The 25,652-nt window shown below is 59.1% G+C and overlaps 2 protein-coding genes across 9 annotated transcripts; one reads left to right on the top strand and one right to left on the bottom strand.

Moving 5' to 3' along the window:
• The first annotated feature begins 78 nt into the window (after window positions 1-78).
• Window positions 79-16,328, top strand: TLR5 (toll like receptor 5). 8 transcript variants are annotated; one of them, XM_042975754.1, is made up of 7 exons: window positions 172-1,703; window positions 6,383-6,519; window positions 6,941-7,033; window positions 7,785-7,950; window positions 8,388-8,511; window positions 12,071-12,145; window positions 12,412-16,328. In XM_042975754.1, the coding sequence occupies exon 7, from the start codon at window positions 12,783-12,785 to the stop codon at window positions 15,600-15,602; it is 2,820 nt and encodes a 939-aa protein (XP_042831688.1). In that variant the 5' UTR covers window positions 172-1,703; window positions 6,383-6,519; window positions 6,941-7,033; window positions 7,785-7,950; window positions 8,388-8,511; window positions 12,071-12,145; window positions 12,412-12,782; the 3' UTR covers window positions 15,603-16,328. The 8 variants fall into 8 exon arrangements, with proteins under 8 accessions (XP_042831685.1, XP_042831683.1, XP_042831690.1 ...); XM_042975752.1 differs by having other exon boundaries at window positions 8,383-8,511; XM_042975753.1 differs by lacking the exon at window positions 6,941-7,033 and having other exon boundaries at window positions 8,383-8,511.
• Window positions 16,329-22,026: 5,698 nt separating this feature from the next.
• On the bottom strand, window positions 22,027-24,364 carry LOC122236002 (proline-rich protein HaeIII subfamily 1-like). Its single transcript, XM_042976844.1, has 2 exons — window positions 23,981-24,364; window positions 22,027-22,491 (listed from the first exon to the last, which is right to left on the bottom strand). The coding sequence occupies exons 1-2, from the start codon at window positions 24,362-24,364 to the stop codon at window positions 22,027-22,029; spliced, it is 849 nt and encodes a 282-aa protein (XP_042832778.1).
• Between the last annotated feature and the right edge of the window lie 1,288 nt (window positions 24,365-25,652).

The raw sequence follows: 25,652 nt of genomic DNA, 5'->3' as shown, positions 1-25,652 counted from the left end.
GGCCCGGGAGGGGCCAGGCGGGGAGGGTGGAGGGAGGAGCATGCGGGCGGGGGCCTCGCGGGGCGGGGGCATGTGGGCGGGGTACTGGGAGGGACTGGACCCGGGCGGAGGAGCGGGTGGAGAAGTGCGCGGAGCTGCGGGAGGCGCGGGGAGCCCTTCCCGGAGGTAAGCGCCCCGCCGCCGACGAGGACCCCTGTCCCACCCCGGGCTGCTGGCGCGGTCGGGCGCCACCCCCCGGGGGCGTCCCGGGTGGCTTCCGGCTCTGCTCCCCGGACGGGGACTGGGCGCGTGGCCGGCTGGTGCCCTGGGGGCGGGACACGGGGAAGCCGGGGCGCCCCCACCTTTGGAGAGCTGTCGCTTTCTCACTTTCGCTTTCGTCCCCACCTGGGAGGGGGCACGTGGCCTCCCGGCCCTGGAAAAGGGGGCCCCCCCCGAACACCGGCACCCGGCGCACCCGGCGCAGACCCGGCGGAGGCGGCACGGTTTACCCCGCCGGCCTTCACGTCGTAAACAATCCGCCTGTGAAGACGCGGGCGCAGAGGCAGGGCGCCTGGAAAACCGCCGCCGGCACAGCCTCGCAGGGCGGTGTGGCTCATCTCGGGGTGAGGGGTGCGCGGCCGCAGGAAGCCAGGCTGCCGGGACCATGGCGAGGGGCTTGCTCTTTCCCGTGGGTCAGCTCTGAGCGCACCTGCCCCGCGCCAGGTGACCCGTGAACGGCACCCTAGACACTGTTCCTGGGCAAGGACGCAATAATCCATAGGACGCCCTGTGTGGAGGTCGGGTGGTGTCACAGGGTCACTCGCTTGTTTCACAGTGCCCTGGGGACGTCACCCTCAGTGGTCCTTCCACCCTAAGTGGTGTCACTGGGTCACCCACTTGGCGGCTCGGCTCTGAGAGAAGCAGAAACTGATTGCATGTTCTGAATGCAAAACTGACCCTGCTCGTTTTTGGCTTTGTCTTCTCGGAAGACTTCTCGGGAAGTTGTGTCCAGCCTCACAGAGGCCTCCTTTGTCGGTTTGCCTGCCAGTTTGCTGACTGTTGAAATCAGAATAGGCCTGTTGGGGTGCTTCTGCTTGCTCACAGACTCAGCACAAAACCCCGGGATGTGCAGTGACTGGGTCCGGATGTGTGTTTCACTCTTAGTTTTGTGGACAGCCCGCAGATCCAGACCTCCGTACGGCCTCCTGTTAGGGTGATTCCCACTGCTGGCTTTGCATCCCAACCCCTGTGAGCTCTGCTCTGTGGGACCTGCTCGTGTGAGGCATTGTCCCTGCCCCTCAGAGGCTCCCAGGTTCAGGTGGAAAGACAAAACCAGCATCTGGGAAACGAGAGCAGTTAAGTGTGAAGTCCTGTGCTATCACCTGCTAGTTCAAAGGTGACAGCCAGCGTGGGCTGGTAAAGATGGGGCTTTGGGGAGTCACCGGTCGTCCTCTGGATTTAGAAACGGCAGCCAGAGACTGGGACAGGCAGGTGGAAGGAGGTCCGAGGGTAATACTAAGACTTAGAATACGTAATGGCTCTCACTGCCCACCAGCTGTGATCCAGACCCCCTGTCGCAGACTTTGACTCTGGAGTTCTCGTTTGTCCAGCAAGAGAGCAGATGCAGCGTTGAATACGAGAGGCTAATGTCCGGGAGGAGACAAGAGCCCCGAACAGGGGCTTCCTCTCCGCATTTATTGGGCTTTCAAGATCTTACACACAGGGTGAGTGTGAAGAAAACAAGATCTTACACACATGAACGTGGAGAGAACAATCAGACAGTAATCATTAACTTGTGTGTGTAAGAAGCAAAGGGTCGGGGGGGTGGGGTGGGTGAGTGGATTTTGTGATCAAAGTACAATAGTATATTGGCTCCAGAAGGAAAGTAATTTCCTGCAGGTGAAATAACGTTTCTCACAGTCCCAGTACAATATCCCGCCAGCTAACGTCAGGCGATTTCGCCCCGCAGGGGTGGCGTTCTGCCTGAAGCTTTTTTCTAACCCATTTATGTGAGTAAAACCTATTTCCCCACAACCCCCCACCTCCCTCTCCAGCTCTGGCCACTCTCTTCATGCTCCCTGACGCACTGACCTCCCCGACACACTGACCTTCCAGAAGGTTCTTACCGAGCCTATTTTGCATGCCTCACTCTCCTTACACTCGCTCTCCTGCCCAGAATGCCCTGTTGGGGAGTCCTCTACATCTTTTAAGAAGCATCTCAAATGGCCCCTCTTCTGATGAGTTCCTCAAGGGCAGAGTTGGGGAGCCCGTCATCTGCCCTCCGTTGCTCCTTGCCCACTGCTTGCTCCCTCCTCCGTTGGAGCTCTTGTCCCCTGCAGTGCCCGCTGGGGGGAGGGGTCTTTGTCCGACTCGCTGGGGACCCTCTGAGCCAGCGCTAGTGTCTGGCACATAGCAGGCATTTGGTACATGATCCTTGGTTGCACATACAGGGCACAGGAAGCACCTCAGCCACCTGGTGCGGAAGGTGTGGGCTAAGCGTTATTACTGGGAACCTGAGACTGGATACCTCTGGTGGAGCCAAAGCCCAGCGGCCTTGAGGGGCTAGTGTTAGGTGGTGGCAGTCCTCAAGGCCCGCGGCAGCCCCCTCTGCCCCCGGGATGGCAGGCGCGTCCTTCTTGGCTGCAGAATACCCTCTCCATCCTCGCCCCACCAGCGCCCACAGGCTCACACTTGGACCTTCTGAGTGACTCCACCTGCGGGGGCTCCAGGCCCGGGCTCCCTCCTCTCCCTTGAACATGGTGCCTGGGTGCCTCTGCCGGGACTGCCCCCCCCCCCACCACGGTTCACCGCTCCTGTGACTTAGGTGCCAGCGTCTATACCCCTAGTTAGAGGTGCCCTCGGGCTGGGGGTGCGTCCTCCTCTGCCTCGAGGCACCACGTATGGTCCCGTAACGACATCAGCCCCTGCCCTCCGTGGCTGCCTTCAGGCTCGGGACGTTAGCTCCCTGAAGGCAGAGATTGGGTTTGTCTTGGTGAAGCCCCAGCGGCTAACACCCTCCCTGGGAGACCGTGCCCAGGAAGCGTGTGCCAGACAGAAGACTGACCAGGGCGGTGGGAATGTAAAAGGAGGGACAACTCTAGAGACATCTGGGAAAGAGGAGCTGGGACTTGGTGCTCAGTCCCAGGAGGAGAGTCTCCCAGAAGGCTGGCTCACCACCTGCCAGGCAGGTGTCAGGAGAGGGGGGCCCTGGCCCCAGGAGACGCCCACGTCCGTGCTTCTCCCTCTCTCAGGGCTGGAGAGAGATCCTGGGGGCACGAGTGGTGGGGACAGTCCAACTCGTGAAACGTGACCTGCAAGCCAGGGGTGGGGGGAAGGAAAAGGAACGGGGAAAACAAGAGGACGAGGGAGGAGGCATTTCAGGAAGACATAGGAGCAAAGCTGTCAGTGCTACAAGAGAAAACGGGGAGATTCAGATAAGAATAGGTGAGGAGGGGAGCTCAGGACGGGGCCCCAGAAGGAGGCCACGGGGCCAACCGAGCCCAGGCAGCGGGCGCCCCTTGTACTTCCTGTCTGAGGAATTTGGCCATCGGCAAAGAGTGGCCCCGTGAAGAGATTGTGCCTGTTTCATAAGAGATCTGATCCCTGTTTGGGAAACCGAAGCAAGCTATTTCCGGGTACAGTCTGGCCACGTACCTGGCCGCCAGGTCACACTCACGTGTGCACATTCAGAGACGGGACAAGGGGAATTCAGCTCATCAAGGATGCCCCCACGGTGGCCCCAGGATTCCCCTCTCCCAGCCCGGGGCTTTGGCCGTGGTCTTGGACGTTCCCGCCCACGGCAAGTTGGCCTCTGGCCCCGGCGCCCCACCCAGGATGGAGCAGGGGTGTGGGGCTGCTGGCCCAGGGCGGTTTCCACCCTCAGGAACCTCCCTGGGGCCCGGTCCCCAGTCGCCAGCACGAGGCAGGAACATGTGCTTGCAGCCCCGGCCGCCCCCGCTCCCAAGTCCCTGGTGCCGCGAGTGAACTCTTCCTCCTCCACCCCTGGGAGACGCAGGACTCCCCCCTCCCAGCCTGACTCCCTCCCTCACCTCCCGCCCAGGGCGGCTCTGCCGGCTGCCGCGTGGGCTTGGTTTCATCAGCCCGGGGGGGTTTCTCTTTTTGCTCTCCTTAGCTCAGCCCAGAGTACAACCCTCCCCGGGACGGTTCTCTGGTGCTTGTAATCTCTCTTCTCATTTCCATCGTGTCCGTAGTTTAATAAGGATTTTCTTCACTGTGCCTCCGCCGCCCCCCACTGCTTCCATTTACATCACAATCCAGGTTGTCATAACTTCCTGGAGAGGCGAAGGCGGGCTCTTCGGGGGGCTCGGGGCTCTGGCACCTGGCTGTTGCCCCTCTCTCCGGGCCATCAGCTCGCAGGCTTGGCCGAGGTGTGGTCGGGGAGGCTGTCAGAGCCTCGAGGTCAATTTTCTGAGAGTATTGGTGCCGCCCGAAGCTGAAATCAGGTAGAGATATTCAGTCCGTGGAGAGCTCCCTTTTCTGGAGGATTTTAAGCGTGTGGTGCGTGTTGTTAGTCTTTAATCATCACCCAAGTGAAATTATTTTTTTTCCAGTCAGATGTTTTAAAACGGTGCGAAAGAATTTATAATAAACAGAAGAGAAACCATGCTGTTGGGTTTTTGACACACTGGCTTCTTCAGAATATCAGTTCCTCTGGATGCTGGTGTGGTGGGGTGGGGGGCGGGGGGGGGGGACCACCACCGGAAGATATTAAGGGCAATCCGGCAAGATTTTCCCTAACTTCCAGGAGTGCTGGAAAGGGAAGCTCCTGAGGCCACACCATGCTGGGAAATCCCCTGTCCCTCTCAGTGTTCCCCTTTGGTGGCTCCTAAAGGGAGTGCATCCCTGGAGAGGTGCGCCTGGACTAACGATGTCTGTGTCCTTAAGCAACAAGAACCATCAGAGGGTGGCGCGTGAGGAACCGATTACTCTGGATCAGGCACCGGAGTGTCCCCCCTTGTGTGTGTGTAGACGGCCCCACTGGTGCTCAGAGAGGCTGGTCATCCATTCAACTGGGAACGAGGACTCGAATTCAGGGGCAGACTTAGTCCTCATTTTGATCCCATCCTCCCCCCCCCCACCCCCAAACAAAACGGTGTGCGGGGCAAAACAGATGCAGAGCTCAGAGCGAGCAGAGCATCGGGGAGGGGGGTGGATGATGCCAGCGGCGGCCCTGGCGAGCCCTCACCCCGGGCCCTGCGCTCACCCCGCGGCCGCGTCCCGACCCGCCCTCGGCCGCCCCCTGCCGGTCGGCGGCAGAAGCGCCTGCCCTGGAACCGGGAAGGCCCTCGCACCTGTTTCCTCAGCTGCGCAGCGAGGGAACCCACGTGTCGTGTCCAGCCCCGGCCTCGGGACCCTCAGCGGATCCCCGTTGGCAACCATCTGGTGCTTCACCCGCCAGGGTCGAGAAGAGTTGGGGTGAGCGTATTAACGTGGCCCCTTCCCAGAAGTGACCGGGCAGCACCTACCCAACCTTCATCCCAGGAGAACAGGCAGCCTGAGCAGTGAGTGTGGACAGATGGCGGGTCTCGGGGCCTTGCCACTCAGCTGTGAGGGTCACCTGGAGGCTTGTGGAGAGCCAGAGTGTCAGGTCCCCGCCCGCCTGCTGACCAGATTGCGTTTTAGCGGCACCCGCAGGTGGTCCCGGATGCCTCCGAGGGGCTGGGCCCTGTGCAGTATACTCCATTCTGAGTTTTTGGAAAAGATCAAACTGACGACTAAGTCTGCAGCTGGATTCAAGTCCTAGCGCCCAGCTGGAGGGGTGCGCGACCCTGAACACTTCCTCCGCCTGTAGGACCCCTCATCCTAAATCTGAGACCTAACGATTCCTAGCCAGTGTCCCCTGACTCGGGCCTCATTTAGCCAGCGAGCTGCTCCGAAGGTCAAACTCTGATGGCGAACTTGGCCATCTGCCATAGAGCAGACAGTGCTGGTCCTCAACCCTGGGCGGAAGCCTTCGTCACCGAATGACCATGGCAAAGTCACATGAAAAGGGACTTAGGTCCGGGGAGACGCTCCCTCCCCACAGCGATTTGAAGAAAAATGCGCCGGATCGTGAAAGTGTGGACTTTCCCTCTCCGGAGTCCCAACGAAGAAAGCTCCGCATCTGACTGGCCCAGACACTGGGCCTCTGAACCAGAGGCTGGGCCTAGACTTCTCAAGACCCTGCGGCTCTGATGGCCCTCGTGCCTTGATTTGCAAAATGGTCTCGATCTTTTCTAGTTGAAATTCTGCTCAGTAGGACACACGCCTAAAGCTTCAAATTCTTCTGCAAAGAAAACTGCCATATGGCATAGAAAAACATGTGCATCACAGTTTCTGTTTCTCCCCCTTAATTAGCTTTTCTCCTTTAAGAAAACAAAAGCCCTTTATCTTGACTCACCAGATCAACACTGACCACCTTCGTCATTGTGATGAATCTCCTAGAGTCTCAGGAACGGGAGCCCTGGACCAGCCGGGGAGTGGGGGTCTGTGCCCCCAGAATAAGGACGTGTTAGGAGCTCCCCGTGTTAGAACTGGGAGGTGAGTCTGATGAAAATAAGCCTTCGGAATATTAGTGGGGATAATATTACTGGGGTGTTAAACTGTGCTACCTCAGGAGTACTGCACAAATAAAAACAGGGTCTCCTCCCTCAAGAGACGTGCAGTCTAGGGGGAAAGTGTTTAATAAAAACGCTGTCTGGGAGGTGTGGACAGAATATCAGGGTGAGATAAAATGTGCCCCGGGGGTATGAGGACTGCCGGCCTCCGAGGTGGCCTCTGAAGGGTGAGCTGGATATACAGACAGAAGCATCCCACCCCCCGGGGTCCAGCCTAAGGAGGGAAATTGGGTGGAGGCCAAGTTCTGAGCAGGTGGCCTCCCTCTGGAGCACAGGCCCAGACTGCAGGTGCGGTCGGGAGGGGGTGTTGGCTTGGGATCCCCTCTGTCAAGTGGGAAGGTCAGCCATTCCAGGGTAGACTACAGTCTACAGTGGACGGCCCAGAAGTCCTGTTCCCTTCGTGGGCAGAAGGAGCCAGTGAAGGCTTCTGATCAGAGGTGTGCTTTCGGGCTCCCTGGGGTAGCTGGATGAGGGGTGCATGTGTCTGTGGGGGACGGGCTGGGAGGTCAGTGGGCAGGGGCAGGGGGGACATGACCGGCAGGGGGGCAGTGCCCTGGGGTGAACCTTGCAGAATTGGCCACCAACTGCGTTGAGGTCACACCGGTGGGGGTCTGTGGGTCCAGGACGGTAGGGGTCTGTGGGTCCAGGATGGTGGATGGGGGGGAGGGGCTGTGGACGGGGGAGGGGCTGTGGGTCCAGGACGGTGGACGGGGGAGGGGCTGTGGGTCCAGGACGGTGGACGGGGGAGGGGCTGTGGGTTCAGGACGGTGGACTGGGGGGAGGGGCTGTGGGTTCAGGATGGTGGATGGGGGAGGGGCTGTGGGTCCAGGACGGTGGACTGGGGGGAGGGGCTGTGGGTTCAGGATGGTGGACGGGGGAGGGGCTGTGGGTCCAGGACGGTGGACTGGGGGGGCTGGGGGGAGGGGGCTGTGGGTCCAGGATGGTGGACTGGGGTGGGGAGTGGCTGTGGACGGGGGGGAGGGGGCTGTGGGTCCAGGATGGTGGACGGGGGAGGGGCTGTGGGTCCAGGATGGTGGACGGGGGAGGGGCTGTGGGTCCAGGATGGTGGACGGGGGAGGGGCTGTGGGTTCAGGATGGTGGACGGGGGCGGGGCTGTGGGTCCAGGACGGTGGACTGGGGGGGCTGGGGGGAGGGGGCTGTGGGTCCAGGACGGTGGATGGTCTCCAGGTTCTGAGGTTGGATCGGGCCTGAAGCAGCTTCACAGCCTGGTTCTCGCTGCTCCACCCGCTGCCCGACACCAGTGCGAGTTCCTGTTTTCTTCACCCCGCGTGGGCTCCCGGCTCCGCTGTCCCGGGGCCCCCCGCTCGGAGGTCCGCTTCAGTCCTGCCTTGCTGTACGTCGTAGAAAGCCGGCCTGCATGGTATCTTGGTCATGCCACATGAGCCCGGATAATTTTGCGTCAATTCTGTTTGTCCAGGGGCCCTGCCCCCCGCACTGCCTCTGTCATCTCCTCTGTCACCCGTTGCTGCAAATCCAGGGTCGAGCGGCCGGTCTGGCGGGTACACCGCGGGGCGGTGAGGGGTTGTCTGCAAAAAGACAAAAGTGAAACTAGAAAGCTCAGCTCCGCTGTTCTGAGCTACGCGCCTCTGCAGGGATTTCTGTCTGTTACGTAAGAGGAGAAATCATTCTGATGGTTGAATCAATCAGCAGCTTGGGGACCAGGTGGCATCTTCCCGGCAAATACGGTGGTTCCGTATCGGCACGCGTGTATCTTACAGTCACCGCAAATCCTCACTTGTGAACCAGAGTTTCTCTTCTGTTCTAGAACAGAGGTTGGACTGCAAAGCTGAAAGTATTTGCCGTCAGGCCCTTCGCGCTCTGAGCCGCGTCCCGGGATGCGGAGCGGGCCGGGCTGTCTGTGAAGCCGCGGGTTGGAAGGAGCGGAGTTTGGAAGGTCAGTGAACCCTCTGAAATGGTGCAAAATTGGGTTTGTGATGCGTACGTGCGTTTTTGGAGGGCAAAACCAGAGCTATCGGAGTTTCAGAGGGGTCTGTCTGTGACCTCACGACACTTAAGAACGACTGTAGAGTGTGGTGCTCGTCTGGCCAGGGAGGCTGGACCTCGTCTGTCCCTGTCCCCTCCCGCTGGGAGATGGGAAGAAGGTCACAGAAAACCCAGAGTGTGGTCGTCCCCCTACCATGTGTCTCCCCCGCCCTCGGCTCTCCTCCTGAAGCACATCTGAGAATCTGCTGCCTGAGAACAACAGACCTCCTTCCCCCAGCGTCTGTGTGGGCCCGGGGTGAACCCAGGGCTCAGAGTTAGGGCCCTGCGGGGACGGCCTCCCGTCCCGTCCATGCAGGTGCCGGCTGGTTGTGTCAGCAGCAGGATGGCAGGGACAGCATTGTTGCTGAGCTGTCCCTTTCGAGGTGGGCGGGGCTGGGGCTCACCTCTGGGGCTTCCCAGGAGCCTGATGCCCACATGTGCCCCAACTGGTTTGTTTTCTTTCTGATAATTCTCCCCTGCATCTGTCCCATCTTCCAGGACAAGGGCCTCCCCACCGTGTGCATGGGTCTGATCATCGGGGGCGGGGGGGGGGGGGCAACCACTCGCTATGTGGGTGGAAAAAATAGGATTCAAAGAATATCTGGCTTTAATCATCTCAGAGCTTGTGGTGAATGTGGGGAGAAGAGGCTATGGCCACAGTGCTTAGAAAAGCATCCTTGTGGGGCGCCTGGGGGGCTCCATTGGTTAAGTGTCTGACTTCGGCTCAGGTCATGATCTCACGGTTCTTGGGTTCGAGCCCCACGTTGCTCTCTGTGCTGACAGCTCGGAACCCGGAGCCTGCTTTGGATTCTGTGTCTCCCTCTCTCTCTGCCCCTCCCCTGCTTGTGCACGCGCGCTCTCTCTCTCTCCCTCTCTCTCCCTCTCTCTCCCTCTCTCTCTCAAGAATAGATTTTAAAAAACATTAAAGTTTTTTTTTTAAAAAAGAAAAGCATCCTTGTTTAAAATTTTTTTTCATTTTATTTATTTTAGAGAGAGAGTGGGAGGGGGGAGGGACAGAGAGAGAGAGAGACAGAGTCCCAAGCAGGCTCCACACTGCCAGCACAGAGCCCGTCGTGGGGCTTGAACCCACGAACCCTGGGATCATGACCACATGAGCCCCCAGGGGCCCCAGAAGAGCACCCATTTTATAACAAATGTTTAAATGACGGCTTTTCCATTTTGAAGTTGAAGCATAGGTATAATCTAATCTATAAACACGACGTTAAAGAAATCAATATAACGCCCTGACAGGAATGTAACGAGGAAAGGAAAGGGGACGTAAGTGATGAGGAACTAATATGTCCTCACGCTAGAAGGCAAAGTGAGTTATTTTGACTCTCACACTCACTTATAAGGAATAAGTTTGGATTTAAGAGAAGAAAATATTCAACAGACATTTCTTAAAGTTTTATTACCTTTGACATTTAGAAATGAGGGCCACATAAACGAGGTCACACGCACCGTCCCCAGGAAGTCCACCCAGATGGCACGGATCATGGCTCCCGTGGAGACCCAGGTCACTAGGAAGAGATTTTTCCGGAATGGTGACTAACTCCTTGTTTGCAGCTGCGAACTGAGCAGGGTACGATCTTCCCTAGATTTGTCAGATCCCGTGTCTGGAAAACTCAGAATAGAAACAGTGCCAGGAATACTTTGTGGGGGTGGCTCAGTCAGTTAAGCGTCCAACTCTTGATTTTGTTACGGAACCAGGCTGGGACGCTGGCGGAAAACCCAAGTGGCACTCAGAGATCTTGGTGGACTGGAGATTTATTTAACACCGGCGGGCTCAGAGGAGACCGTTTCTCCAAAGATCTGAGCGCCAGATGCAAGTGCAGAGGGTAATTTATCGTCATCAGCTTCCATATCTGGGGGGGGGGGGCGTAGGTTTCGCAAGCCACAGCAAAGAAAGAAAGAAGAACCCGGAGGAGGGTCTCTAAGCTAGAGACCAGAGTTTGTTTTAGCCCCATCGGCCATCTTTGGCGTTCTTTATTCACCTCTCCAGCTTCTCCAACAATTTAGGCTCAGGTCATGATCCTGGGGTCGTGGGATCGAGCCCCACATCAGGCTCTGTGCTGACAGAGCAGAGCCTGCTTGGGACTCTCTCTCTCTCTGTGCCCCTCCTCTAATTGAGCTCTCTCTTCTCTCTCTCTCTCTCAAAATAAATAAGTAAACTTTAAAAGGAAATACTTTGTTGGCCTGCAGAAGAGAGTCAGGGTCTGAGGTCACTTTGAGATGGTTTCAGCCTCCAGGGACGCCCGGCGGGTCATCGTCCCTGGAGCTGAGCAGCTCCGCCTGTGCAGGACCAGGTGCGTGTGGCCTCCCTGCTTCCCGGGGCGCGTCGTGGCCCGGACACCTGCACGCTCACAGGACGCTCCCGCAGAGACAGCTTCCCCATCGGGAGCCACTGTTCCGCACGGGAAGTCTCACCCAGGGTGATGGTTTCTGCCTCAGCAGAGACCAAGTTCCCCAAACAGATCAGTGTTGTTCCCTTGTTGGCAGCGATACTCGTTCAACCTCGCATTTCTTCTTCTTAGCAGCGGGCATCCTTCCATCCTCGCTGTGCTGATGGAGAATATGGCCTCGTAAGGGAGGGAGACGGCAGATAAGTCAGCCAGTGTTTGCGCCAGATAATTAAGGGCTTGTGATTGTTGCCTTGCAAGGAATAAACAAGGTGTGTTTGAGCGAGTTGGGGGCAGGGGAGTTACCGCAAATAGTGTGGGGGAGGCTCTCTGAGGAAGTGTCCATGTGAGGAGCAGAGAGAAAAGCGTTCCTGCACAGGACGCAGCATGTGCCAAGGCCCTGAGGTTGGAAAGAGTTTGGAGAGGCAGCCAGGAGCGCCGTGCTGGCACTCCCGGTCACCCGGGACTGGTGCTGACTGCTCCTCCCTCCGCACATACGGGCCTGTCCTTTTCCCTCCTGCCTTCAGGCCTCTGCTTCGGCATGATGTCAACAGAGAGGGCTTTCCTGACCACTGTCCAAGTAGCAACCAACACCCAGCCCTGGCGGTCCCTGTCTCCATTTTTCCTTCTTTTGTTGGGTGTCCCCCCTCCGCTGCTTCCCTGCACCAGCACGTGAGCCCATGAGGACAGTCATGGCTTGTGAGTTCGTCTTCTCTCCCGTGTCCCGAAAGGTGCCCAGCACCTAGTGGACACTCCCCACATACTTGCCGAGGAAGTTGTTGGGGAGACAGAGCTGGAGCACAGAAGTCCTTGTGGCCGTCGTCCCCAGGGCTCTGTGCAGGGAGGGGACAGCAGAGTCCCCAGGCCGCCAGGAGGGCGACCCACCCTGGAAGGTGTGGGGGACATGCGGCTGCCGCCTCAGGCCTTGGGCAGCAATGGTGAAAAATGATCAGATTGGGTCAACATTATCGCCGACGACTTCCCAGTGATTATTAAATGCCCGGTTTTGATGCTTGGGGTCAACTCGGAGTCGATGCCTCCTTGTGATTTGCTCTAATCTGTGTGTCACAGCCTCGGGTTTCCATGGAAACCAGCCCCCACACGGAGCAAAACACCAGCAGAGCCACGGACTAAGGCTTACGGCAGGTGCCTCCTTCTCCCCCCTCCCCCTGCCCCACCCCTCCTTCTCCCCCCTCCCCATCCCTCCTTCTCCTCTCCCGCCCACCCTTCCTTCTCCCCCCCCCCCCCCGCTCCTCCTCCCCTCCCCCCTTGCCCCTCCTTCCCCCTCCCCCTCCCCCTTCTTCTCTCCTCCCACTTTCCCACCCCTCCCTTTCCCCCCTCCCCTCCCCTCTCCCTGTCCCTCCTCCTGGCCCCTGAGCCGCATCAGTCTCTCCTTACTTCTGACGTTACAGTGAGAGCCCGTTGAATGGGCCGCGGGCACCAGACGCGGGGGCTCCGAGGGCCGATCCCCCCGCGTTTCCTCGGACCCCACAGCCCCGCACTGGGAACACCAGCCAGACGCAGCTGTGCCGCCGAGCATCCACACAGCCCTGCGGGCCGGCTGGCAGGGGCGCCCGGTTCGTCCGCATTAGACCCATCCTGTGATGCTTTGTGGACAATGGCATAAAGTACCCCTGCTTGTGCGCTGAGGCAGCCCGGCTGTGGACGGAGGACTGAGGAGCCGGCTGGCTGGGAACGGGCCCAGGGGACGTGCAGACATGTCTCCACCTGCGGCTTTCTCCCACTGCCTGCGCAGACCTTGAGTAAGCGACTGCGTGAACTAATGAACCGTCACTGCAAAGACCATGTTTCTGAAGGACTTGGAATAGTGCTTACCTTGCAGGCCCACCCCCCCACAGCCGCACCCACAAAGGGTCTCGGCAGCAGGCAGGTCGTGCGGGAGCCCCCATGTCCCAGGGGCCCGCGCGCCATGCCTGGAGCTCGGTCGGCTGTGTCTTCATTTTCCCGTCTTCTCCGCGGGATCACGGGAGACCCCCTTGACCTTGTCTTCGGAGTAGTGCTCGTGGCCAGTCCTGTGCTGGCGATTTCTTCCTGCTCCTCGGACGGTCGGCTAGCCTTGTACCGATTCTGCAACCTCACCCAGGTGCCCTGGGTGCCTGGCACCACGGAGATCCTCCTGCTAAGCTTCAACTACATCGAGACTGTCACTGCCTCCTCATTTCCCTTCCTGGAGCAGCTGGGGCTGCTGGAGCTCGGGACTCAGTATACCCCCTTGCGTATTGACAGAGAGGCCTTCCGAAACCTGCCCAATCTTAGAGTCTTGGACCTGGGCGGGAGCCACATGCATTTCCTGCATCTCGACGCTTTCCAGGGGCTGCCCCACCTGCTTGAACTTCGACTCTTCTTCTGTGCTCTCTCCGATGCCGTATTAAGAGACGGTTATTTCCGAAATCTGGAGTCTTTGACTCGCCTGGACCTGTCCAAAAATCAGATTCGTAGCCTTCACCTTCATCCTTCGTTCCGGGAGTTGAATTCCTTGAAGTCTATCGATTTTTCCCTCAACCAGATACCCATCGTATGTGAACAGGAGCTCAAGCCCCTCCAAGGGAAGACGCTCTCCTTCTTAAGCCTCGCCACCAATGGCTTGTACAACAGGGTCCCCATGGACTGGGCCAAGTGTATGAACCCGTTCAGAGACATGGTGCTGGAAACCCTGGATGTTTCTCACAACGGCTGGACCGTGGACGTCACGGGGAACTTCAGCAGGGCCATCAATGGGAGCCAGACCTCCTCTCTGGTTCTCGCCTACCACATCATGGGGGCTGGGTTTGGCTTCCGTAACATCCGGGACCCTGACCGGAGCACATTTGCCGGCCTGGCCAGGAGCTCAGTGGCACGTCTGGATCTCTCACACGGCTTTATCTTCTCTCTGAACTTTCGGCTCTTTGAGTCTCTCAGGCACTTGAAGGTCCTGAACCTCGCCCACAACAAGATAAACAAGATTGCAGGGGAAGCGTTTTATGGACTCGACAGCCTGCAGGTTCTCAACATGTCACATAACCTTCTGGGCGAGCTTTATAATTCTGATTTCGGTGGACTGCCTGAGGTAGCCTATATTGACCTTCAAAACAACCACATTGGGATCATTCAGGACCAGACGTTCAAATCCCTGAAGACATTACAGACCTTGGATCTCCGCGATAATGCCCTTAAAACCATTTCTTTCATCCCGAGCATCCCTACTATCTTCTTGGGCAGCAATAAACTGGTGACCTTGCCGAACGTAAGGCTTACCGCCAACTTCATCCACTTGTCAGAGAACAGGCTAGAAGACCTGGACAGTCTCTACTTCCTTCTCCGGGTCCCTCACCTCCAGATCCTCATTCTGAATCAAAACCGCCTTTCTTCTTGCAACCCAGCTCATGCCCCAGCGGGGAGCCTCAGCCTGGAGAAGCTTTTCCTTGGAGGAAATATGTTGCAGCTGGCCTGGGAAACCGGCTTCTGCTGGGATGTTTTTAAGGGGCTCTCCCAGCTCCAGGTCCTGTATCTAAATAACAACTACCTGAATTCCCTTCCGCCAGGAGTATTTAGCGACCTGACCGCACTGAGGGGTCTCAGCCTCAGCTCCAACAGGCTGACCGTTCTTTCTCCCGGAGACTTGCCTGCGAATTTGGAAGTCCTGGACGTGTCCAGAAACCAGCTCCTGTCCCCCGACCCCGATCTGTTTGCGGGCCTCAGTGCCGTGGACATAACGTACAACAAGTTCATCTGTGAGTGTGAACTCCGTCCCTTCATCAGCTGGCTCAACCAGACCAACGTCACTGTGCTTGGGTCTCATGCAGACGTCCTCTGCATGTACCCCGCCTCGCTTGCTGGGACCTCCCTCTCCTCTGTGTCCATGGAGGGTTGTGACGAAGAGGAAGTCTTAAAGTCCCTGAAGTTGTCCCTTTTCGTTTTATCCAGTGTTACCGTGACTCTGTTCCTCACGGCCGTCCTCACGGTCGCCAAGTTCCGGGGGCTTTGTTTCCTCTGCTACAAGGCAGCCTGCAGACTGCTGTCCACGGACCACGCCAAGGGCAGCGGGTCAGACGTGTACAAATACGACGCGTATCTGTGCTTCAGCAACAAGGACTTTGAGTGGGTGCAAAACGCTTTGCTCAAGCACCTAGATGCTCAGTACAGCGACCACAACAGATTCAACCTGTGCTTCGAGGAGAGAGACTTTGTCCCGGGGCAAGACCACATCGCCAACATCCAGGACGCCGTGTGGGGCAGCAGGAAGGTGGTCTGTCTCGTGAGCAGGCACTTCCTCCGAGACGGCTGGTGCCTCGAAGCCTTCAGTTACGCCCAGAGCCGCTGTGTGTCTGACCTCGACGGTGCCCTCATCCTGGTGGTCGTGGGCTCCCTGTCCCAGTACCAGCTGATGAAGCATCAGTCTCTCAGGGGATTCGTGCGGAAGCGGCAGTATTTGAGGTGGCCCGAAGACGTCCAGGATGTCGACTGGTTTCTTAATAAACTCTCTCAGCACCTTCTAAAGAAAGAAAAGGGAACGAAGAGAGACGGCGACATTCAGCTGCAGACCGTGGCGAGCGTCTCCTCATCCGCTAATCCCAAGCCACAGACAGCTCTGCATCTGCGCTAAGCTACCGTTTGGGGTCCTTTCTCGTAGCTTGTCTTTCCTACTAGGAACACGACAGGCTGTTGGTTTTCGTGCCAACACGATGCCCGGTCTCCCTGACCCCACCATGGAGGGGAGTACTGTTTTCTCCCGTTGTGCCGACCACAGGGCGTGCCCCGGTCGCGGGACGGGCACCGGGAGACCCTTCCCCAGCACTCAGGCCGTCCCTGCAGAACAACACTAAATGAGCACACGGACGAAGAGGCGGGTTTCCTCCGCCTCGTGGGAACAGTGCCGTTGCTGGGTACGGGTCACGCCTCATCTCCGGGTAGGGGTGACCCCGAGGAGGCCGGGACGAGAATCGCTAGATGTCTTGGGGCCATACCACACTTCCTGTTCTGACCCTCGAGGTCTCACCTCTGTGGGCCATGAACGTTCTTTCTCAGCCTTATTTCCTCCAACTCATCAGCCGTTCGGCGGCTGCAGGGAGAGCAAGGCCCACATCCTGGTCTGAGTCCTGATTCTGCTCCCGTGGGCTGTGTGACCCAGAGTGCCTGATGTGCCCTCTCTGGGCCTGGTCTCTCGTCCGTGGGCATGCTCGTATCTACCAAGGATGTCAGGCTTCTCAAACCTTTCCTTGGTCGCCCTGTCAGCCACAGGGACGCACACTCGGGGGCACCTTTGCTGGCAGTCGAAACTTCCTTGAGATTGTATTTTTTTACCTCAAAAGAAATCTATATACATTTTGCATTCTGTCTTTTTCCATGTTGATTTTATTTTTTTTTTATTAAAAAAATTTTTTTTAATGTTTTTATTTATTTTTGTGACAGAAAGAGACAGAGCATGAGCACGGGAGGGGCAGAGAGAGAGGGAGACACAGAATCCGAAGCAGGCTCCAGGCTGTGAGCTGCCAGCACAGAGCCTGATGCGGAGCTCGAACCCACAGACTGTGAGATCATGACCTGAGCCGAAGTCGGACGCTTAACCGACTGAGCCACCCAGGCGCCCCATCCATGTTGATTTTAATACAGGAACGTTTTTCTGCGAAGGTGTAAAGAAAACCAGGGAAGGTGTGCCAAAGTCACCCCGGGGTTTCGCACACCTCCTCCCCCAAATCCAGGGGCCCCTAGGCCTGGGCTCGGCGCTCACCCTCCTGTCTCTGTGCCCCTGCCCTGACTCCTCCAGAACACACATCCCACAGTCCACCTCTTCCTTCTGGAATGTTCTCCCAGCCCCCTGGTGGGCCTCCCTTTTGTGCAGACTCTTGGCACCTCACCTGTTCTTCTAAGACCAGCACTTTCTACTTTCTCCGAGAGCTGGGAGCCTGTCGGCTGCTCCCCACTCTGACTGCAGGCTCCAGGGGGGACCTTTCTCCTGTGTCCCACCCCACCCTGGCCGGCACAGAGCACATACGGTGTCAGGAAGGAATTCCTTCTCTCCGTCCTCATCCCAATCTGCCTGGTGAATCTCCTAGCACAACTGCCCGTTCCTTGTAACCCGACACATTTGTGTCACTGATACGTAGCACTGTGCTGTGCCTGGACTGCCCCGAGGGCAGGGACCTTGTGTCATTCATCATGGTCTCCTAAGCCCCTGCGGTGCCTGGCCCATAGTACGTGCCGAATGAAGGCCCGGTGGGCCGGCATCCCTGGTGTCCATGTTGGCTCCTGGGGGAGGGGAGGTCTGCCAGAGCAGGTGCTGAGTGGGGGCGGGGGGTTTCCAGCCTGAGGCTCGTTTCAGACCCTGCAGCATGGCTGGGGCCCCTGGGGGTGGGGGTGGGGGGACAGTCAGCCTCAGTGAGCAGCCTGGGGTTGGGCTAGAATGACGGGATGGAGAGGTTGGTTGGAGGGATGGGGCGGTGGGAGGGATGAGGGGTGGGAAGGTGGGAAGGAAGACAGGGTGAGAAGCCTCTCTTGACCCAGGACTAGGAAATGCAGTGAAACAGGCATCACGGTGAGACGTTGCTGCCGTGACAGTCCCCACCAGGGATCCAGAAGACGGTCAAAGGCCGGCGTCTCGGGACAGTCTTCCTGCCCCACGGGCTGGCTGCAGGAACGTGGCTGCACGGCCCTGACCCTGTCCCTCATCTGGACGGCCCATAGGAACAGGCTGGCTGGGCGGGGCGCTCCCTTGTCCTGGGGCAGCGCTGCCCCAGGTGCCCCCTTGCTTTGGGTGCCTGTCACCATGACTATTTCCAGGCCAAACGCAGGCCCGTAGAAAGACAAAGCAAGTGTATTTGTAGGGACGGTAGGTTGGGTACAGACAGCATCGGACGTGAGGGCGTCCATCCCACCTCTTCTAATCCTCGTGCTCAAAACACAAACAGCAGTAATTCTCCTGATGAAACACATTCAAAAAGCACCTTTGGGCATTTCTGTCAGTTTATGGGGGACCCATTTACATCAGACGTCCCGGCCTCCATGAACCCACAGGCCACTCTAATTTATTCCCGAATTTCTCTTTTCTGGCAAAGACCCGAAACTTTCTTATATGCCCCTCATTCGCCTTCCCTCCCATCAGCAGAGCCAACACTTGGAATTCTGTTCGCGGCCAGTGTCCCAAGTCTCGCTTCATGAGGCCGGCGGGACGTGGGCGCTGGGCTCCTTGCCGGGCCAGGACATCCCGCTTCCCGAATCGCTGACCATGGAGGGTCCCCGGGGTCCATCCCAGGTGGGAGGGGCCACAGCCAGTCTCACAATGGTGACACCTTGCTGTTTTCAAGACTATTCTGGAAAATCCAGGACATTGTTGGGGGCAGCTGAGACTTGGAAGGGAATCCCACTCATCACTCCCAATACACTTGACTTTGGAAGTTCCCTCCCAACCACGTGAATCTGCAACGGACGACATTCACATAGTCCTGACGTAACGTGAAATAGAGGTGGCAGAACGTTTGGAATTACGGAAGAACACAGTGGGGAGAAAGGAGAGGCGGGTAGGACGGGTAAGCGCCCGTCGCTGCCAATGGGTACAAAGTGTCCCAAGGTCAGATCAAGAAGGAGCATTCTGACGTGTGTTGACAGATCTGGAGGTGCCGGAAGGAAGAACTCGACACATTAACGGTGCTTGTCTGTGGGGGTTCCTCTGGATTCTTCCACCGGGGGTGTCGAGAGGAGCTGGGAAACCGGCTTTAAAACCTACCTGAGGGCGTCGGAGAGCCACACGGAGGACCACAGGAGGGAGACCACGTTTACGTTACGACCGATTATAATCTAACGCAGATGGGAATGAGTAATCAATACACGTACATGAAATGGAATCTAAGTTCTGTCTTTGGCAGAAGACAGAGAAAATAGAATTAACTGGAATTTTAAGATTAAGCCACCCACGCAGAAAAACAACATCATTTCAGCAGACCAGTATACATGGGAAATGGTGCATATAACGTTTTGCTCAATTTTATCTTTCTTAAAATTAAAGAAACTTTTCATCTGTTTCACTTAGCAATTAAAGACTTTATTTCTCCGTGGCCACAGTCACGTCCACTTAGGTAGACCTTTTGAGAAATTAGACATTTTTATTTTATGGACAGACCGTGGAAGGAATTTGCTACACTCTCTCGGCAGCATGGTCTGGGTGAGCAGGACAAGGAGGCTTTGTTCCTGACTTCGGGACCTGATCCAACAGGCTGGAAATGGTGTTTCTTTTCCAGCCGGACACCTCCCCTCCCCTCCCCTCCCTGGGAAGGTCGCCTCCCTGAGACGTGATAAGACTTCATGACATCATGTCTCATTGGGGCCCAGCCCACCCCCCCCCACCAGGAAGCAGGTGTCCTGGCGGAGTCGGCCTGCTGCCCTGACCTGTGTCCGATGTTCAGCGGCCTTTCGGGCCTGATACTTGAGGCTGCTTTCGTGGTTTTTCCAGTGACCTTGGCCGTGGCCGGCTCTGGCTCTTCCCTGCTGCTACAGGGCCAGCGTCCTCCAGGCCCACAGGTCAGACCTGGGGAGATTTGCCAAAAGAAGTCACTGGTGTTTGTGTGCTGGTCCGTGCAAAAACAAAGACCCTTTCAGAGAGGGGACCAGGAGTCACCACCGGTGCCTCTAAAGAAGGTGTCAGAGAGGAGGGAGCTGGTGTCGGGGGTCACTGGCTGGTGCAGGCACGGCCCCCAGGTGAGCCCAAGGCGGAGGTGGCCACACAGCGCCTCCTGCTCGGGGAGCGGGCGAGTCCTCTCTAGCCGCGTGGTCCAGCTGCTTGGAGCGCCGGGTCTGGGTCGTTGTTCTTGTGGATTCCAACCCCCCACCCCAATTAAAGGTGTGTGGAAGCAAGTAGCATGGTCCCGGCACAAAATGGTCCCGGCTGTGTGTCACCGCCGGGCGGTAGGTACTCGGAGAGGAAGCCACGTGGCACAGGCTGGCCACCAGCTTTCCAGGACTGCCGCTGTCCCTCGACTCTGGGGTAAAACCGGCCCCTTGTTGGTGTGCCTGGGTGGCCCAGGTGGTTAAGTGTCTGACTTCGGCTCAGGTCACAATTTCACGGTCCGTGGGTTCGAGCCCCGCGTCGGGCTCTGTGCTGACAGCTCGGAGCCTGGAGCCTGCTTCGGATTCTGTGTCTCCCTCTCTCTCTGCCCCTCCCCCACTTGCACTCTGTGTGTGTGTGTGTGTGTGTGTGTGTGTGTGTGTCTCTCTCTCTCAAAATATAACTCTCTCAAAAATAAACTTAAAAATTTTTTTTTTGAAGCTGGTCCCTTGGGAGGTCTCGGCCATGCCCCTGGGAATCGGAGAAGGAAATCTGTGAGCTGTTCTCTTTCTAACACGTAAGCAGGTCCTCGGCACACACCTGGATGGACCCGGGGAACGTCTTCCGTGGTCAGGACGTAGAGCCCCTCCCCCTCATCACCCTGAAAGGGTGCCCGCCCACCCCGCCCCTGCCCCAGCTTGGGGGCCACTGGTTCCCGTGCACACGGATGCTCCTGTTCTAGCTTCTAGAGCCTCGCACAAATGGAGTCACTCAGCTGACCTGCGTCCGGCTTCTTTCACTTACAGCTCGTTGTTCAGACTCCTCGAGCTCCTCCTGTGGGCTCGTCCAGCACGGTCCATGGACTCGCCACCGTTTATTTATCCCGTCTCCTGTCGGGGCCCGTTGTCACCGAGAGAACCGGGCTGTTTCCGCAACGGCGACCACGGCTGTCACGGTGTGAGGCTCCCGCCGCCCGCACCGGGTGGTCAGCCTTTCCACAGGGCGTGACTCGGCATCCCGGCCTTTTCCACCTGCGTGTCCCCCCTGGCCCTGGTGTTGGACACCTTCCCCCGTGCGGGTTACCCGTTCACCTGCCTTCTGTCACCCGGGGTCTGTCCACGCCTTCTTGCGCCCATCCTAAGCGCGTGGCTTCCTACAAGTGTTCTCTGTGCGGCGGTCATACACGCGTGTGAGTGGCTCGTGTCTGTCCCAGGTGACAGCTGGCCTCCTGGTTTTGTTCGCAGTGTCTCCAACGAGCAGAGGCTTTTTGTGTTGATGAAGCCAATCTACCAATTCACGTTACGTCTGGCGCCCTTGTGGCCTGAGAAACGTTCTCCTGCCCCGAGGTCAGAGGCTGTTCCTCTTTATTTTTGTCTAGAGGCGTTCTCGTCTTCTGTTTATATCTGTGGTTCCCCACAGCACTCCCGGGCGCCACGCAGGGCCCTGACGCGTCGTCCCTTTTCTCCCAAGAGCCCGGACCTCCGGGAGCCACGGTCCGGGGCTGCAGTAAAGGCCACTCCGCTGAGCACCTGGGCTGCGTCTGCCCACAGGAGTTTCTTTCCTCCTGAGGCTACGGGCACCGGCCTCCTCCCGGGCACAGGCGTGAGCAGGCAGGCCCCGGCCCTGCCCCAGTCACCGCACCACTGTCCCCTCTCCCACCCAGAGAGGGCCAGCACGCCGCTCAGCTCTTAGTGGTCCACTCCCGGCTCTTGGGACTCTGCTTCTCCGTCGCTGTTGAAACGCCCGTCGGGTCCCCCCTGGGGCTGCTCTCTGTGTGGGACTCGCCTTGTCCTTTGCTCCCGCCAGCAGCATTGTCGCGGCCACCCGGGGACACCGGGGAGGCCGGGGCAGGCGGGTGGACCTGAGGGCTTCTCGGCAGCTCAGAGGAGACAGGACCGTGAGTTCCGGAGGCTGTAGGTTGGATGGCGTCTCGTGACTCGGGCCCCACGCCAGAACCTCAGAGCGTGACCTCACTTGGGGGCAGGGTTCTTGCAGATGGGGTTACGGGACTCGTCCCTTGTCTGCGGGGGTGCGTCCACACGGCCCAGCGGACGCCTGAACCTGATGTGACTGCCTGTCTCTGCAGACGCGCCCGCGGAAAGGCCTCACGTAGGAGTTAGGCATTAACAGCAGTAACTGCTAGTGACGGAGGCCACCCGCGGGTGTAGGTGCCGTGACACAGCTCTGGCCCAGCCCGTCAGCGCGAGCGTCGCCTGGGCCAGGGCTCACCGGATGACAGGTGCGGAGTGGGACTCCGAAGGGGATCCCGTGGTCAGGGTGACGCGGCACCGGGACCGGGTGGGCGCTGGTCCAGCACCGGTAAGGGGGCTTCGGACACAGACACGCCTGCGGGCAGAGGCCTCGGCATCGCGCCCGAGGCTGGGGAGATACTGACACGGATCGTCCCGGCCTGGGAGGGACCCGAGTCACTGCCACCACCGTGCTGTGGCGTCCAGCCTCCGGACCGAGGCCACAAAAGCGTGCGGTGGAAGCCACCCAGTTTGACAGCGGCCCGAGGGAGCCGGTACACGGAGGCCGGGGAGGCGCAGGGTGGCCGGGCGCGGGCGGTCCTGGCTGGCCCGCCGGCCGACAGCCGGGCTTGCTCGTGGTGGGACGAGACTGGACGCTTCCCCCGACCTGGGGGGAGGTCGGCGACGGGGCTGACGGGGAGGAGGGCGCGACCACCGGATGGTGCTGGCGAGGAACAGGCCGGCTGGGGTGGTGCTTGAACAGGTTCCTGGGAGGGAAAGTCCTGGATCAGCGGACCGACCCTCCCTGACACTGGCTGGGGGCCCCCACCCGGAGGGGTAGAGGGGCTTCCTGTCTAGGTCTGGTCTCAGCAGCCAGCTCCGAGGGGCAGCAGCGGTGGGGTCCCTCGTGGCCCTGGGGTCTGTCGTACCGATGGCCAGCGGCTGTTGGGTGCAGTCTTGTGCGATGGGCTTTGCAAAGCAGGCAGGCTCTCGTGGTGTATTTGTGTGCGTGTGTGTGAGCTACATTCAGGCAGTCGTATGCGTAAAGACTGACGTTGGTGCTGCAGGCTGGGTGTACCCCACACACAGCTCAGCCCTAAAGAAAACAGCAGGCGGGTGCCCGGGGGGCTCAGTCGGTCAAGCATCCGGCGCCTGATTTCAGCTCAGGTCATGATCTCAGGGTTCGTGGGATCGAGCCCCATTTTCAGCTGAGATTCTCTCTCTCTCCCTCTGCCCCTCTCCCCTGCTCTTGCTCTCTGTCTAAAAAAAGAAAAGAAAAGAAAAGAAAAGAAAAGAAAAGAAAAGAAAAAAGAAAAGAGAAAGACACTAGGAGGCGGGGTGTAGGACCTCCTTGCCCGGCCTCCCCGGATCGCTCACGGTCTCCACCACAAGAGCCCCCGCGGCTGCCCGGTGACGCCCCCAAACTGCAGCCCCGCTGGCTCAGATCTCCCTTCTCGTCAAAGCCCGCGCGCCGTGGCCGTGAGCCTCCCCGGAGCCCTGCGGTCATCCGGGGCCCCCTTCTCCACGACGCTTCTTAGGTAAGAGCAGTTTCTCGCGAGCGGACCCGCCACAATCCCAGCTCACAAGGGACCCGCTGAGTGCGTGGATTTGTCATTATCTCGGTGAAGCCAGATGACAGCGTGCTTGGCCACCGGACCGTCTTTCCCAACGAATTTCTGAGCCGGTTGTAAACACAAAAGTGAAATAACGCCACCGTGTCTAAGATGCCGTTCGCCGCCCTCTACTCGACAGGCCGCTGAGACATCTTTAGCACTTGCCACGGGAGTGGTGACGATCGTGCAAGCATCCTGGCTGTTCAACGTTACACGAAAACAGAACGCGGGAGTCAAGCCGCTGCCTTGTGACGCATCGCCACACCGCGTGGTCTGCTCCCGCATCCTGGGGCTCCATCCAGTTCCTCTTCTGGGCAACGCTCACGGTGTCTCGGGGCCCAGGCGCCCCCCCCCTCCCCAGGAGGGGGTCCCTGGTCTCACAGGTACCAGGAGACCCGGTGCTTGATTCACGAGAGCAGACAGCCCCGGGCCCTGGTACTTCACGCCCGGCCGGGCTCGGCGTGTCTCAGCTGCTGGGGCTGCAGGACGTGGCGGGGGCGAGGGCCAGGAGGTGGACCCCAGGCTGGAGGGACTGCCGCTTGCCCCTGATGTCCCTCCGCCCTTCTGAGCGCCTGGTGGAGACCCCGGGTATAAGAGACTGGCAAGGAAGACCAAGCACACGCTATAGACGGGCAGCACTCACGTGCAGGGACGGGCAGTCACTCCCGAGGGCGCACGGAGTTCGGGCCTCACCCTTTGGGAGATGGGGGTGCAGGTTCAGGGGGGGTAAACGATTTGGAGGCAGATGAATGAGCCCTGTGATCTGTGACAAGCCTGTGGCGTGACACCTGTCCCCTCCTGCGGGGGGTGCTCCCTCGTGGGTGAGGCGCCCGGGGTCTGTGAAGCCTGCGGTCCCCTCGGGGGATCTGTCCCCAGGCGGACAAGGGATGTTCGGAGGAGCCTTGCCCTGCATCCGCTGGCTCTCGGGTCCCCGCACCTCAAAGGAGCGAGTCGGCCAAAGTGGCGTAAGTGGGGTGTCCTGCGCCCTTCGCCCCCTGGCTGGGGTCACACCCTCCCAAGCCGTCATCGCCATCATCATCAGGCTCCATCCGTGCTGCCTCCTAACGATCTCTGACCCTACTGCCCACTGTCCCCACCGTCCCCGCTGTCCCTGCGGTCCCCACCATCCCTGCCGTCCCCAGTGTCCCCGCTGTCCCCACAGTCCCTGCTGTCCCCGCCGTCTCTGCTGTCCTCACTGTCCCCACCATCCCTGCCTGGTTCACTCACCTGGATCACTCGGTGGCTCTCAGCCCTGCTCCCACAATTCAGCCACCTGCAGGACTTTGCAAAAGCCCCACGCCAGGCCCTGTCCCGGCGCCTGCTTCAGGGCCCCTGCGGGTAGGAGCCGGCTTCTTCTTCTGCACGTCCCCCGGGGGCTGTGGGGTGAGGGCCGCCGCTCTCACCTGCTGTCCTCGGCCTGGGCTGGACAGTGGGATCCCCTGGGAGCTTCTGGAAGTCCCGTGGCCACACTGCAGAGCACGTGCTCTGGGAGCCCTAGAAGGGGCCCCAGGCCTCGGTCCTTGTCAGCCCCCTGGGACACCCAGCATGCCCCGGGCACTGTGCCGGGCGCCCCTCTGTCCTCCTCCCTCCTCCGCACAGCAGCCCGGGACCTTCCGGCCACAGACCCCATCCTGTCTCCCTCCAGCTTAAAATTCCTAGATGGGACCTCACTGCGTTTAGGGTAGACCTCAGCATTCGTGCCTGGGCTTCTACGGCTGTTCCTGCGATGTAACAGGCGTCCTGGAGGGGGATCCCCTGCGCCTGAGCGCCCTGGGCGGGCGGGGGGGGGGGCAGGGGAGGATCAGGGGGGCGCGGTGGGGGCCTCGGAGACAAAGAGAGCAGGGTAGCCACCTGCAGAGCCTCTGGGGAACCCGCACGGGACCCAGGAGGGCGTCCCCTTCCCCGGGATGCTTGTCCACTGCCGCACAGTGGTCTCCCCACCCCCGTGCCCACACACGCCTGAGAGCAGGGCTCCTGCAGCCTGTCTGTCTCATCTCTGCTCGCGGGTCGGCACGGGCCTGTCTGGGACCCACGAGAGATGTGTGTCAGGGACAGAAAGAGGGGCGGGGGTGCAGGCCGGAGCACAGAGGTGAATGTGCGTCCGGGACTGCGGAGGGGGGCGGGTGCAGGAGAAACGGTCATGACCTTGGATTTGTCCTAAGAACAGAGGGACATCACTGAAGGGTCTTAAGCCAGAGGGCCCAGGGTCAGATCAGTACTTTGAAGAAATACTGCCGTTGCAGTGAGGACGGTGGGTTTGAAAAACACAACCTGAGGGCAGACGATTTTAGTTAATAGGCTTTTTAAAATGTCTA

This window comes from Panthera tigris, chromosome F3 (assembly GCF_018350195.1).
Source record: "Panthera tigris isolate Pti1 chromosome F3, P.tigris_Pti1_mat1.1, whole genome shotgun sequence".
In the NCBI taxonomy this organism is placed as follows: Eukaryota; Metazoa; Chordata; class Mammalia; order Carnivora; family Felidae; genus Panthera; species Panthera tigris.
This window is presented reverse-complemented; position numbering and strand designations above follow the sequence as displayed.